We start from the raw sequence: 13,705 nt of genomic DNA, 5'->3' as shown, positions 1-13,705 counted from the left end.
TCCGGGCTCCCGCGGGTGGCTGGTTTCTCTGTGACGACAACCAGGAAGAAACCCCAGCACCTCGGCTGCTTGTGGCCGCTCCTGGTCGACACAGGGGGCTGGGCAGGGGCCTCCTCCCGCCCGGGGCACAGGCCTTGGCCAGCGCTGTCACCTGCCAAAGCTGAGCTCGTCCTGCCCCAGGGGCGGCCCGTCCCCCTGCGGCGGCAGAGCCCAGGCAGGGGCCTGCTTGGCGGTGAGTGGGCCGGGGAGCACTTGTCAGCACTCTTGTTCTGTTCATGGCATTAACTATTGCTGTCTTTTAAAAACAGTTTCAATAAAACGTTTCGGAGCACCTCCAGCCCCGGCCAGCCGGTCTTACTCTGCGCCGCTGTGGGGGCGCCAGGAGGTCGCACACGGCCGCGGTCTGCTGGCGTCTGCGGCCCGAGTGTGCCCTTGGCCTCGGCCTCCTTCCTGCACCTCCCTGGTCTGGGGCGCAGACTCCCGGGTTGGTTTCTGGGCATCATGGCCGTCACACCAGCTGCGTGTGGCTCTCTGAGAGCTGTGGGGTCCCCGTTGCTCCACAGTCACCAAGGGCCTGTCCCAGGGTGGCGGTCATCGCAGGCAGGGCACCGTTGCTGCCTCCCCGCCCTCTAGTACCGGGCGTCTGTCCTGGCTACCTCCAAGGGCCGGGCCGGCCAGGCAGGACCCCCACAAGCTGCACCTCGAGGGAGACTGGTTATCTGGGCAACATTCACCCCCCCTTAGAAGCAGAGTTGACTCCACGCGCCCTCGTGGGGGCCACTGCGTCCCCACCTCCCCTAAGGACTGACCCTTGCCGATGCGGTGCCATGTCTGGGAGGCCCTCACGGGCAGCGCTGGGTTCTGGGGAACAGCAGCCCCCCCCCTCCGTGGCCTTCCAGAACGAGGCTGACGGCACAGCATGCCCCGGGGGAGCCGTGCCGCCTGGGCCTGCACCTGGTGCCCGTCCAGCCAGCAGCCCTCCCGCAAGGTTGGTCCCAGCCTCGGTGCACGATGCTTGGGTGTCAGCCAAGCCGCGTGACACCCGTGGGCGGCCCAGGCTGCCCAGTGGAGCAGAGACGGGTGCTGCACTCCAGGCCCAGGCCTGCCCCTCGCCTGACCACGGGTGACACAGGGAGCCGTCACGGGGCATGACCCTCGGTGCCCAGGAGGCCCTGCCTCGGCACGTCCTGACCTCAGCTGCACCTCGGGAGACGGCGCCAGGGTTTCCTGCCAGTCGCTGAGGGGCCCTGGCTGCTGCAGGGCCCGGAGCCGCCACGCCCCAAGGCAAGGGGACACCTGTGGTCTGCACCGGCGAGGGCACGGTTGTGGCTGGGACTGCCCCAGGCCATCGGCCCTGCCCCCTGCGCCTGCCCATTCAGGCAGAGCCCCTGGCGGGGAAGCGGAAGCGGGGCTGCAGCGGAGCCCCCAGCTCACGTGGGGTCTGGGACCACCACCTCGGGGCTGCGCTGTGACCCGCGTGGCCCACTGACGCTCCTGCTGTTGACAGGAGCTGACTTGGGGGGCAGGAGGGAGAGAAGGGTCCACCTGGTGGTCGCTGTCCTGGGTGACGTGGAGTGAAAGGGGGGGAGGCAGGCGTGTCGGAGGAGGGGCCCACCTGGCTCACACGGCCCCCAAACCCCTCCTCATTTGCCCCCAACTGTGAAGCTGAACACGGCCCCCCCCCCCCGCCCTGTCTGGGCCCCGGCCCCCTCCCGCTGCTCTCTCCTGGGGGCCGAGGAAGGGAGGAGCTGAGAGCCACCGCACAGCGTCCGTCCTTCCCTGCGGCCCAGTGTCGCTCAGTGACGTGGCCTCTGCCCCGGGAGGACACCAGAGTGAACCCCAACAAACCAGAGGCGACCGGAGCTCAGCAGGCCCTACGTGTGGGGTGAGGAAGCCTCGGGCTCGACCACGCGGCCCACGTCCCCCTCGTGCTTTCAAGGAAGCCCTGGGTGACGCTGACGGTCGAAACCCACGTTCCCCTGGAGTTGTCCCAGAGAACCGGCGGCGGGACCCCTCCTGCGACCGTCCTCCCTGCCGGGTATCACCCACACGGAGGGTACTCGAGCCACCCAGGCCTCTCCCGAGTCAGCACACTGGCTGGGGCCAGAAGGGGAGTTCCGGAAGCCTGGGTCTCCCTCCCCCGCCCACAGGTATGTGAGGCTTGGACAGCGCAGCTCCAAGCCCAGCGGCCTCCTGTGCCCCGCGGGGCCAGTCAGAGGCGCGACTGGCGGCAACACGCTCTCGCGTTAGGCAACCGCATGGGGAGCCTGAACCCCGCGTCCTAGACGGCACCTCCAGGCCAGCCTGCGTCCGGGCAGCCGCCCCAGGAACAGACCCCACCCCTAGGAAACTGCCATAGTTCTTACCCCTCAGGAGCAGGGAGCAGAGCTGGGGCGCCCCGGCGTCGGCAGGGTGGTCTGGAGCTGCAGGTGTGGGCCGGGCGCCCGCCTCCACCAAGGGGCCTCCCAGCCGCAGCCGGCCCAGGGTGCCAGCCGCTGCGCGCCCCTGCGGGGACCCCTTGGGCGCGTTTGGGTGGCACCTTAGCGTTCCCCTGAGGCAGGACCACCTCGTCTTAGGCGCAAGAGGCCCAGGGAACCAGGCGGAAGGCACCGCCCCTTCCAGGGATGAAGGAGATTCAGACAGAGCACCTGCCCTATCCCCGACAGCGCGAGGACAGCGCGGGAGCCGCCGCGGGCCCAGCTGGCGCTCCCACTCGGCAGCACCTGGAAAACCCCGGAGACATCACGGGGACCCAGACGCCTCTGCCCCAGGATCTGAGGCATGAAACACCTGAGGAGAGCCAGCCCCAGTCAGACGAGCTGGGTCGGGGGTTAGACGTTTTCCTGTTATTTGAGCAAGGCCGCCCTTGCCGTCGTCTGAGCCCCCGGGTGTTGGCACCGCCGCACCTTCTTCTGTAACTTCCTAGCTCGCCAGGGCCTGCCCTCTCTGCCCTCCCCAAACCTCCGGGAGGAAGAGGCTTGAATTCACTCACAGGCCTCACAAAGTCCAGAGGCTCTTGAACAAAAACAGGCTAAGGACTCCCACCTCAGCCTCCCGAGTAGCTGGGACTACAGGCATGTGCCACCACGCCCGGCTAATTTTTTCTATATATATTTTAGTGGTCCTTATAATTGCTTTCTATTTTTAGTAGACACAGGGTCTCGCTCTTGCTCAGGCTGGTCTCAGACTCTTGAGCTCAAACGATCCTCCCACCTCGGCCTCCCAGAGTGCTGGGATGACAGGCGTGAGCCACCGTGCCCGGCCCATGTTTTGCTTTTTATAAGGACACTGGTCATCAGACTAGGCCCACCCTAATGACCTCATCTTGACTTGGTCATCTGCAAAGACCTGTTTCCAAATAAGGTGGCACACGCAGGTATGGGGTTGCGACTCCCAACAGCTCTGGAGTGGTGACACTTCCCGTCCCCTCTTGGCGATGCACTCCACACCACCACGCAAGCAAGCTGGGTGTGAGCCGCAGTGGGTGCCACCTGGCAATGCCAGCAGGGCTCCTGGACTGGGGCAGGTGCTGGCAGTCTCACTGCCTCTGTGGCCTGCCTGGTGGTGCTTCTGGAGGGCACCGGAGCCACCGCCTGGCACCGGAGCTGCTAAGGCCGCCTGTGAGTTTGGCCCACTGCCCTGACCCGGCCCAGGGACAGAGGTGTCCTGCTGAACGTGGTGACCCGGCGGGCTTTAGCCCTGTGGGACAGCTGCTGGCTGTGTCCATAGGTGCCTGCCCCGGCCTGGCCTCACAGTAAGGAGCCCAGGACCAGGGTGTCCATGCTGGGTCCTGGGTGTGTCCCAGGCAGGTCTCGGGCTCCCTGGGGCAAAGCCACAGGGGACACGCCTCCCTCCTGCCAGCTCCCCAGGGGCTGCCCTTGGTGCCCCCGTGGCAGGACGAGAGAAGCACAATGTACTCAGCCACACGTGTTTTCAGTGGGGACGTCCCTCCCTGTGACTGCACGGTGTGGCCCCTTGGTCTCTCCAGCAACCTGCTGGGAGTTAGGCGTCAGCTCCCTTGTGGGACAGACAAGCTCCAAGCACCGCTGCGGAGAGTGGGGGGCAGAGCTGGCCCCAGGCGCTAACGGCCCACCCCCTGCAGGAAGGTGCTGTGGACCCAGCGGACCCCTCCCCCGGCAGCCCAGGGCTCACCCACCGGTGCACAACCTCCATGTCAACTCGGAACAGCTCCTGCAGCTTCCCACAAGCACACGCATGCACACACACATGCACACACAGGTGTGTGCACACGGACACACGCATGCACAGACACGTGTGTGTGCACTTGCAAACACGTGCACAGGGTGCCTTGCCGCTCAGGCCCTGCCCCAGCCCCAGAGACTCCTCCTCAGCATCCACCATCGCTTTCTCTGGTGTGTCCGGGGGCATCTGCTCTTGCCTGTCTCCTGTGTCTCATGTACTGTGTGAAGGGACCACCGTGACAGGAGGGGCGCAGCAGAGGCAGCCGCCGGGTGCTGGAAGGAGAGCGCCACACCCTACCGGCCCGAGCCAGCGGCCAGAGCTCAGAACTTGGCAGCATCTCCTCTCTCTCTGGACTCTTCACTTCTCCTCGCGTGGCCTGGGCGGAGGATGCCTCCCGACCCACGGCCCCTGCTCAGGGCCTGCGAGTGACAAATCTCTGAGCTTGCTTCCTGCTGCAGTGGCACATTGAACTTGCACCTTCGTCTGAAGGACCGGGGGGTGTCCAGGCTGGGTTTCCCTGGGGACGCTGGGGGGACACAGGTCTGGCTCCCAGAGCCAGGGCGGTGGTCGGGCAGGCATCCCCTGGACATGGGCCAGACAAGAGCCACGAGGGCGTCTGCCGGAATAAGCAAGGTGCCCATGTGAGGGACCCTGGTCACGGGTCAACCAGGCTTTAGGCCACCTGCCCTCCCCAGTTAGAAACGGCCCCGTGAGAGGTGCTCTGTGAACCCAGGTCCAGCCCCTCCACGGCCCGCTGGGGAGGCTGCCAGACGCTCTGCGCCAGACCACAGCGTAGCCGCGGCTCCCAAGGCTGCCATGTCCACCTCCCAGGACCCCCACACCACACAGGAAGTGCCCACTGAGCCCCACTTCAGAACCACTGTCACCTCCGACATCAGGACCCCGAATGGTGAGGACAGCCACGGCAGGGGTGACCTCCCTTCCCTGGGGTGACCGAGTGACCGAGCCTGGCTGGATGTTGGGATTTCCAGCATCGGGTTTCAGTTTCCACGGCCCGTGACCTTGACGGCCGTGGGACCGCCCCAGGTTGCTACGTCCCAACCACACCTGCCTTCCCCCGATGAACTGCCGGCCTCTGCCCTGGTGTGAAGGGCCGTCTGCCCGTGTCCTCGGACAGCCAGGACCCAGCCACCAGGCTCACCCGTGGGGCCCTGCACTGTCACCCATGTGTCTCCACTCGGGAGCACAGATGGGCTCTACGTGCCCCAGGGCATGGAAGGCCACACTGCTGGGGGACAGAAACTTTTCCATCGAGTTCAGCAAGCGCTGTGGGCCCCACGGGGGGCCTGAGCACAAGCGGGGGGTTCCCACCCGGCCCAGCTCTCAGGGCTGCAGTCTGACGGGGAGGGAGGGTTTCCAGGTTTGGGTCATGAATCCCTATCAGTAAAAAACCGAGCAGTCAGTGGTGACATAGCTGTACATGTGTCTACAATACATACATGCGAAGACACTTCCAAGTACTACTGTCAAACATACCACTCCTCGTGAAAATGCCAAAAAAGTCCGGAAATATACACATAAGAAGGATAAAGATATCAACATAAACAGAATTGTAACAGTTTCTTCCCAGATCCGTAACCCCACCTGCAGCTCCTGGGGCAAGCGCCCCACTTGAAAACCACTCCTCAGGCATCTGGCAATGCACATGGGACAGGCCGGGACTTGGTCACAGCACGTTGTCACCCCCAACGTCCTAGCATCAAGGACAGAAAGCAAGGACCTTGGTCACTTGCAGGTCCTGCTCCGGCTCAGAGGGGGGTGGTTCTAGGAGACGTGGGAACCCTGTTTCCCACTGCAGGGTCACACGGGTTTAATCCCAGAGCAGAGCAGTTCATTGAGGACAAAGGACACGGAGCAGATGGAGACTGTCACCCTCCCTCCTGGGGGCTGCACCCATGGGGACAGGGCAGAGGCTGAGCTTCTCCTCTGTGGGTCCTGCTTGGGCGCAGCCTGGACGCCGCCCACAGAGGATGATGCTGCGAGGTTGGCAGGATCTCAGGTTTCCCTTCCGGGTAGTGGGTTGTGACAGTGCTACACCAGACAGACACCCTGAACACCCTGACCCTACCCCAGGGGAGCTCACAGGGGGCGCTGGGCAGGTCTCCACAAGAGTGCTGGTGCATCCGGAGTGAGCATAACCTGAGCCTCCCGCTGGGATTAGCACACGCACCTGCCAGGCTTGGTAGGTGGGTGGAGGGCCAGCGTTAGCCATGCCTGGGAGGGGGAGAAGGAAGAGAAGGCTATAAATAGAAACCTCGCCAGGCCAGGAACAGGTGAATGAGCAGAAGGCAGGCCTGTGTCCTCTGACGTCCACACTCTCGGCAGGGCGGTGCCAGGCTGTGACCGCAGGAGAGACATGTGCCTTCTTCCACGCGTGCCCCCACCTGTCCTTCCATGCCCTCTCACCAAGCAACAGGCAGGCACACACATGACACGTCTGACTGGCTGGAAGTGTGGGTTGGGTCTCCATCCCACGGCTTCCCGATGTCTCAGAGCCTTGGTTTTCCCATCTGCAAAATGAGGCTGACAATACCCGGGCCACTCATGCCCGTAAGGGGCACTGGTGTGACAGACACAGCCTCCCTGTCTCTGCACGGACTCCGCTGTCTCCACCTTCCCCAGCAGCCCTCGGGTGGCGAACACCAGCCTCTCAGGTAAAACCACTGCCAGCCACGGGCGCGCCCAGTGGCTGTGGAGTCGGGGCTGGCTGGGCACGGTGCCCACCTGCCCAGACATGGCCACACCTGACCCCTGAGCTGTGAAATGTCCCCATCAAGGGGACCTAGACACCAGACACGGCTGCACCCAGCTCTTTTGCCCTGGAGGATCCGAAAACACAAGACCTGGGGGACACGGCCTGCCCAGGGGCTGCAGAATGCTCTCGACTCTCCCCTGTATTAAACCGCACGTCTCCACCCCTGCGAAACCCAGAATTCCAGGCTGTGTCCTTGGTCCCAACCGAACGAGCTTCCTGGAGGATTGGGGCAAACTCCCAGAGCATCGTCTCCAGGCAGGGAGCCCCGGGGAACTCAGCCTGCCTAGCAAGGACACTCTCCCAGCCGCTGGCCTGTCCCAGGGCACTGACCCTGCAGTCACCACTGTGGCCGGCCAGGTGGGACAGCTTTGGACTTTCGGGGCTTGTGCTGGTCGATCCTATGTGGGCTCTCCGAGGACGCCCCTGCGGACTCGCCCACGCGTGCGGCCTGGCGCCCAGCTCGTTGTCCACCGGCCTGAACTCTGCCCTTCCGTCCACGAGGGAGGGGTCAGGCCCAGAGGGTCAGTGTGTGACTCGGACGCGCGCGCCAAGCAGTCCCGTGGGGAGGACACACGGCCGCGCGCTCCGCGCCCCGCCCGCGCACCTGTCCTGGGCGTGGCGCCCGAGGCCCCGCCCACCCGCGGCCCCGCCCCTCCCGCGCCACGCTCTGATTGGCGGAGGCGGCGCGCTATGCTAATGACCGGCCCCTGCCCGCACCTGCCCCCGGCGCCGCCCGCGGGCGCCGCAGCCGAGACCCGCTCGCCCGGAGGGGACCATGCCGCGCTCCTTCCTGGTGAAGACGCACCCCAGCCACAGGGCCCCCGACTACGGGCAGCTGGAGACGCAGAGAGGTAGGGGCTGCCCGGCTCCCGAGCCCCCCGGGGCGGGAGGACACCTGTCCCACGTGGACCCAGACGGAGCCAGCTCGGCCCGCACAGCTGGGGCCGGGGCGCCCCTGCGGGCTGAGACCCCCGGGACCACCAGCGCCGCAGCCTCTTCGGGGGACTCTGACAGAGGGCGGGACTCTGTCCCCACTTAGAGAAGTTTCCCAGGCCCAGTGTCCCTGGAGCTCACCCCTGAGGACCCGCTGCCGTCCTCCCCACTGCAGCCCCCGTAAGGGACCGGAGTTGGCTTGCTGCAGCAGGGGGTTTGGGAGGGGTGGCCCCCTGGGGCCGCGGGCTGGGGAGCACAGGAGCCGAGAGGCTGACCCCTGGGCCTCTCTACCTGCCTCAGCTGAGGCTCCAACGCCTCCGTCCCTCCCCTCCCCCCAGAGACTCTCCTGCCCACCCCAGTGGGCTTGCCCAGGCAGGCGGGCCAAGGGCTGCTGGTTCCCACTGCCTGCGGGGAAGAGGACTGTGCCCGCAGAAGACAGCCTGCCCACGGTGGCTGGGGCAGTCCTCGCCTAGCTCAGCAGCTTCCTGGGACAAGACCCACAGGGAGACCTTTACCCATCCCTGCTCAACACCTGGGGGGGGGGGTGGGATCCCACCTGGACCAATACCCGGGGCCCAGGCTGCCACCAGGCCGTGCTGTCTAGGACCGTGATTTCCACACGTGCGTTTTGAAACCAATTGAAACACCACCGGAAACTATCAGAGTGCGGGGCTCACAGCAGAGGGGCACTTCTGCTGCTGTCACATAGATGTAGATGTACACATATGGGAAACTGAATTCACATGGGTCACAGTTTTAAGTTTAAAAACCATTGTTTAGGGTCCAGTCATCATGCACACATCAGAGGGCAGCCTTGCCACTGTCCTCACTGTGGCCCCGGCTGCCTGGCTTTCTGAGAGCCAGACGGGCCCTGGTGACCCTCTTCCTGCCAGGGTGTCACCCCAGGGTGGACTTGAGGTGCTGGGGGTTGGGCCTCCACTGCCTCCTGATGGCTCCCAGGGGACCCTGGAAGACAGAAAGGTGCTTAAAAGTCTCCTCTCCCCGGGGATTTGGGCTGCAGAATGAATAAAAAGCAAGCACACCAGAGATGGCGGGGGAAGCATTTACAAGACTGCAGGGACACGTGGTCAGTGGCCCCTGGTGTGGCTCTCTCCCCTGCCACGCCGCAGAGAGGGCTCCGTGGCAAAGCCAGGGGCCAGGGAGGGGGTCAAGTCTTAGAGACAGAGACTTTAAAAAGGTGACTTTCTCCCGTAGAGGGGCCCCAGTAAAGCTGGGCAGGGTGGGGGCTGGGTTCCGGGGGCACCCCCAGGGCTGTCTCTCCAGAACTTTCTCGGAGTTTGTCTCTTAACCTGTCACTGCCACTCCCTCCGCCCCAGAGGTAGACAGAAAGCTGATGCGCCGATTCTATAATTAGAAAACCAGGTGGGAGAAGGCGAGGCCAGGAGAGCAGGGAGGGAGGGACCTTCCCTGATTTTCCTATAGCTCCACATCCACGCCAGCACTTGCTGTTGTCTGGGTTTTTGGTTTTTGGTTTTTAATTCTAGCCATCCCAGTGGGTCTGAAGCCATCTCATTATGCTCTGATTTGCGTTCCCTGATGGCTAATGGCGCTGAGCCTCTCTTCGTGCCCTTATTGGCCATTTGTTTATCTTCTATCTGTTCAAATCCCTCGCCCACCTTTTTAATCGTGGTGTTTGGTTTTTATTGTTGACTTGCAAACTTCTTTATGAATTCTGGATACTAGTTCCTGATCAGATACCTGATTTGTAAATATTTTTTCCTATTCCCTGGGCCATCTTTCTCCATCCATAGCCTTGGCATGGAGGTAGAAACAGGACCAGAGAGTTGTTTCAACTCATATGGAACGAGAAATGGATTAAAAGCTGTTTGGAGATTTGGGCTTTGGAGAGATGCAGAATTTAACTTCCACCTGCAGACCAACCTGTTTATTCGGGAGCTACACTATTATCTGGAGCAAAGGTGGTGTGCTACCCCACAAACACAGGAGGAGAGCCCCGAGGGCAAGCCAAGCCCAGGGCTAAGTCTGACGCCACCTAAGATAGCAATGGGCAGGGAACCCCAAACCCCACAGCTGGCTGAGTGTGTGCTGCCCAGTGGCCCAGAGGCTTGTGAGCCACATCGTTATCCATGAAGGAGACGCTGAGGGGTGACTGTCAGGTAACCGGAAGCTAATTAGTTCCCAGGGCAGGGGGCTGGCTCCACCCAGGGCAGTGCCTGCCGCCCAGCATCTGCCGTGAGGCTGCTGTGTGGGAGCCTGGGGGGTGCTGGCCCAGGCAGGCGGGGCAGGCTCGTCAGAGGGCCTGGAGCAGGGCGTGAAGGCAGGGGCTGCCCCGCGAGGCCTGTTTCATGCTACTGGACACGAGGGGTCCCGTGAGATAGCGCTATCTTTGTTTTTGGAGAGGAGCCGAGATTCACTCTGTAGACCACGGGGTCTTGTTCTAGCTGTGTTACTCCACTCCTGGCTTCCGCTGTCACTTCCCCGCCGGCACTTCTGTCTCCCCTGTGAGGCGGGTCTGAACGCGGGTGCCTCGTGGCACACCTGCCTGCAGGCTGCTGCCAGCTGGGACAGACCGTGAGCGGGAGTCTGAGAACACAGAGCGCTGGGGACCCCGTCTCACCTCACACTTTCTCTCTCCTCTGCCCTTCCAGAGGTCAGCGGCGCCTGCTCTGCCTGTGGGGGGAGGGTGGTGCCCCTCCCCCCAGACAAGGAGGCCCCTCCCGCACCCTGCGACCTTCCCCGGCCCTGGGACTGCACTGGCACCATCGCCCGCATCTCCCTGCCCCTTCTGCCGTGGCACGAGAGTACTCTGGGGGCCTCTGGGCCAGACCCCCTGGAAATCAGCTGGGTGGACCCTCGGGCTGGCCGGGCCCCCAGTGTACCCCTCAAAGACAGCCTGAACCACCTCAACCTGCCCCCGCTGCTGGCGCTGCCCATGCGGTGGCCCCCGCTCCTGGGCCCGGATGGTGACCCGGCTCCCGGAAAACTGCTCGGGGCTGAGCGGACACCCCACGCCCCGGGCGGCTTCGAGTGCTCCGACTGCCACAAGCCGTACCACACGCCGGCCGGGCTGGCCAGGCACCGGCAGCTGCATTGCCACCTGCAGGTGGGGCGTGTCTTCACCTGCAAGCACTGTGACAAGGAGTACACCAGCCTAGGCGCCCTCAAGATGCACATCCGCACCCACACGCTGCCCTGCGTGTGCAAGGTCTGCGGCAAGGCCTTCTCCAGGCCCTGGCTGCTGCAGGGCCACATCCGGACCCACACAGGTGGGCCAAGGGTCTGGGGGCGGGAGGAGGGGTGACTTGACTGACGAGCACAGGACGACGTCCACACACAACCTCCGCTTCCTGGCGGGCCTATCCCTGGGGCTGCCGAACAAAGTCCCACACACTGGGGGGTCCAAACCCCCGCAGTCTGTCCTCTCCCCGGCCAGGATCCGAAACACAGGTGCCGGCAGGCCCTGGCACCTCTGAGCGCTCTAGGGAGGATCCTTCCTGCTTCTGCCAGCTCCTTTCTCCACCGACGTTTTCCCGTGGCCATCCCGCCCCCGTGTCTGTGTCCAAAGCCCCTTCCGGTTATAAGGACACTAATGTGAGCCCAGTTGAATTCGGACCACCCTAATGGCCTCATCTTAACGTGATCATAGTTGCAAAGACCCTATTTCCAAATAAGGCCATCGTCACAGGTACCGGGTTCGGGTGTGGACATGTCTCTGGGGGGAACTGGGCAAAGCACAGGACGTGCCGGGCCCCAGTGAGGACTGTCACGTTCTACGGCCTCCAGAACCCCAGAGCAGCGAGGGGTGGGGGGAGCACAGTGGTCCCCACGCCCTGGCTAAAGATTTGGAGAAATGGGGGCCCCTGCCGTGGGAGAGGGGCTGGCAGAACAGGGGAGGCAGGGGACGCTGCAGAGGGAGACAAGGAGGACAGAGGAAACGGGGGGGTGGAGGGGCTGGCCGTTAGGAAGGGCCCCCCGCCCCCCACCCAGGCAGCCTTGCCATCCCGGGTGCAAAGAGTGGAGACCCGGGAGGGGCCTGTGCCCCAGTGTAGACCCGGCCTCTGTCTCAGGCTCAGCAGTTGAGGCACTTTGGTGACTGCGGCCCCCCCCCACCCCAGTCACGGCTCAGACTGGATCTTCCGAGTCAGGCCTGGGGAGGCTGGGGGCGGGGAGGAGGCGTTTTCTAGGCCCTGGGACATCGCGTCTGGTTTTCCTCAACGCTTTGTTGAGGATTCCCGGGACCCCCCCTTTCTGTCTCCAGAGGGCCCTGGGCCCACAGCCCGGCCTGAGCCCGTCAGGCGTGGTCCTCGCAGCCCAGGAGTGTGGGGAGCGGCAGGAGGCTGGCCTGGCCGGAGCGTGCCCAGTGTCCAGCCAGCAGGGACACGGGCGCTCTCAGGGCTCCGTGGGGCTGTCACCCATCCCTTTACACACGTCAGGGTCCGGGGGCCACGGTCGCAACAGAAGGACTTTGCCCAGACCCCCGTTGCCCTGACAAGGTGGCTCCTAAATGCCACGCCCTCGAGGGCTGCAGCTCTGCCCTCGATCTGGCCTGTGCTGGCCCCGCCCTCACCCTCACCTGTCAGTGGCCGGGAGCAGCCGCCAGAGCCCCCGCGCCTCCCGCATCCAGATCCCAGCAGCCCGGGCCCGGCGGGCTCTAGCAGAGACAGTGACGGATCTGGCACGGTGGCCGTCTTTGCTCTTGGGAAAGCCTCCTGATGGCACCGTCTTGCCCAGGGGTGGCACGCCACCGGTCCCCAGGCAGCTTGACTTTGGGCACTTGGGCTGTGAGTGAGCACTGGGAGGGGGAGGGAGGGGTTACTCATGGATGTACGCAGCACTTTGACCTTCGGGCTGCCTTCCGGGGTCTTGCTCGGGCCTGTCCGACCCCCACTGGTCACTGGGCTGGCCCTCCCGTGTGCCTCCCGCAGGTGAGAAGCCCTACGCCTGTCCCCACTGCAGCAGGGCCTTCGCCGACCGCTCCAACCTGCGGGCACACCTGCAGACACACTCGGACACCAAGAAGTACCAGTGCCAGGGCTGCGCCAGGACCTTCTCCCGCATGTCTCTCCTGGTGCGGCACGAGGAGTCCGGCTGCTGCCCCGGCCCCTGAGAGGCACCGCGGCTGGTGCAGGTAGGACGGAGGGGACCCTTCCCTGGGAGCCAGAGGCTGGGGTCCCTCCTGCCGGCAGCCCTGTGTGGCCTGGTGTGCCCAGAGGAGCCGGGTGTCCCGGGAGGGAGCGGCCCAGCCTCACGCTTGGTGCTTCTCCCCCTCCTGTGTCCTTCAGAACCCAAGACGTCCCTCGGGGCTGTCAGGACAGAGGACTCGCACGCAGACTCCCACCTGCTGAGCCCCGTTTCGGAGCAGACTCTGCTCGGGGAAAACTTTCCTCAAAACGAGGACAGAGTTCCATTTCAACTTGGTCTGGTGCCTGGTTCTCTTCTCCCGAGAGTTGAAGACTGTGGCAAGAAGGTCACCGGCTCAGGACATTCCCTGCCCCTGAGCCAACTCCGGGCCACCCGCCCCTTCGCTCCTCGAGATGAACATTGTGACATGTGGTGAGCACGTCTCTGCACTCTGTCCTCAGAGGCACAACTACCTGTCGGCCAGCTGCACCTGCCCTGGGCTCTGGGACACACTGTCCTGTGTCACGCGTGTGCACCGCTCACTGGACTCTCCCTACTAAGGAACAGGACGGGGAGGGCCAGCAGCTGGGGGATGAGGCAGCCCCCACCGGCTCCGTGCCTCCCGTGGTGAGAGGCCCGCCCCTGCCCCCCCTGCAGCAGGGCCTCGTCCCCCCAGACCCAGGGCACTCG

At 64.3% G+C, this 13,705-nt stretch overlaps 1 protein-coding gene across 1 annotated transcript; it reads left to right on the top strand.

Moving 5' to 3' along the window:
• The first annotated feature begins 7,745 nt into the window (after window positions 1-7,745).
• Window positions 7,746-13,299, top strand: SNAI3 (snail family transcriptional repressor 3). The gene is made up of 4 exons (XM_045533815.1): window positions 7,746-7,830; window positions 10,543-11,160; window positions 12,820-13,022; window positions 13,177-13,299. Exons 1-3 carry the CDS (start codon window positions 7,755-7,757, stop codon window positions 12,999-13,001), a joined length of 876 nt encoding a protein of 291 aa, XP_045389771.1. The 5' UTR covers window positions 7,746-7,754; the 3' UTR covers window positions 13,002-13,022; window positions 13,177-13,299.
• Window positions 13,300-13,705: the final 406 nt, after the last annotated feature.

The sequence above is a fragment of the Lemur catta genome, chromosome 20 (assembly GCF_020740605.2).
Source record: "Lemur catta isolate mLemCat1 chromosome 20, mLemCat1.pri, whole genome shotgun sequence".
In the NCBI taxonomy this organism is placed as follows: Eukaryota; Metazoa; Chordata; class Mammalia; order Primates; family Lemuridae; genus Lemur; species Lemur catta.
The sequence above is the reverse complement of the archived record's forward strand: the minus strand, read 5'-3'. Positions and strand labels throughout refer to the sequence as shown.

What these genes read in the sequence shown, in the direction of transcription:
- SNAI3 (XM_045533815.1), top strand. Translation starts at nt 7,755, where the DNA reads ATGCCGCGCTCCTTCCTGGTGAAGACGCACCCCAGCCACAGGGCCCCC. An exon ending in GCAGCTGGAGACGCAGAGAG is followed by an intron (nt 7,831 to 10,542) that starts GTAGGGGCTGCC and finishes CTGCCCTTCCAG; the next exon opens with AGGTCAGCGGCGCCTGCTCT. An exon ending in CCACATCCGGACCCACACAG is followed by an intron (nt 11,161 to 12,819) that starts GTGGGCCAAGGG and finishes TGCCTCCCGCAG; the next exon opens with GTGAGAAGCCCTACGCCTGT.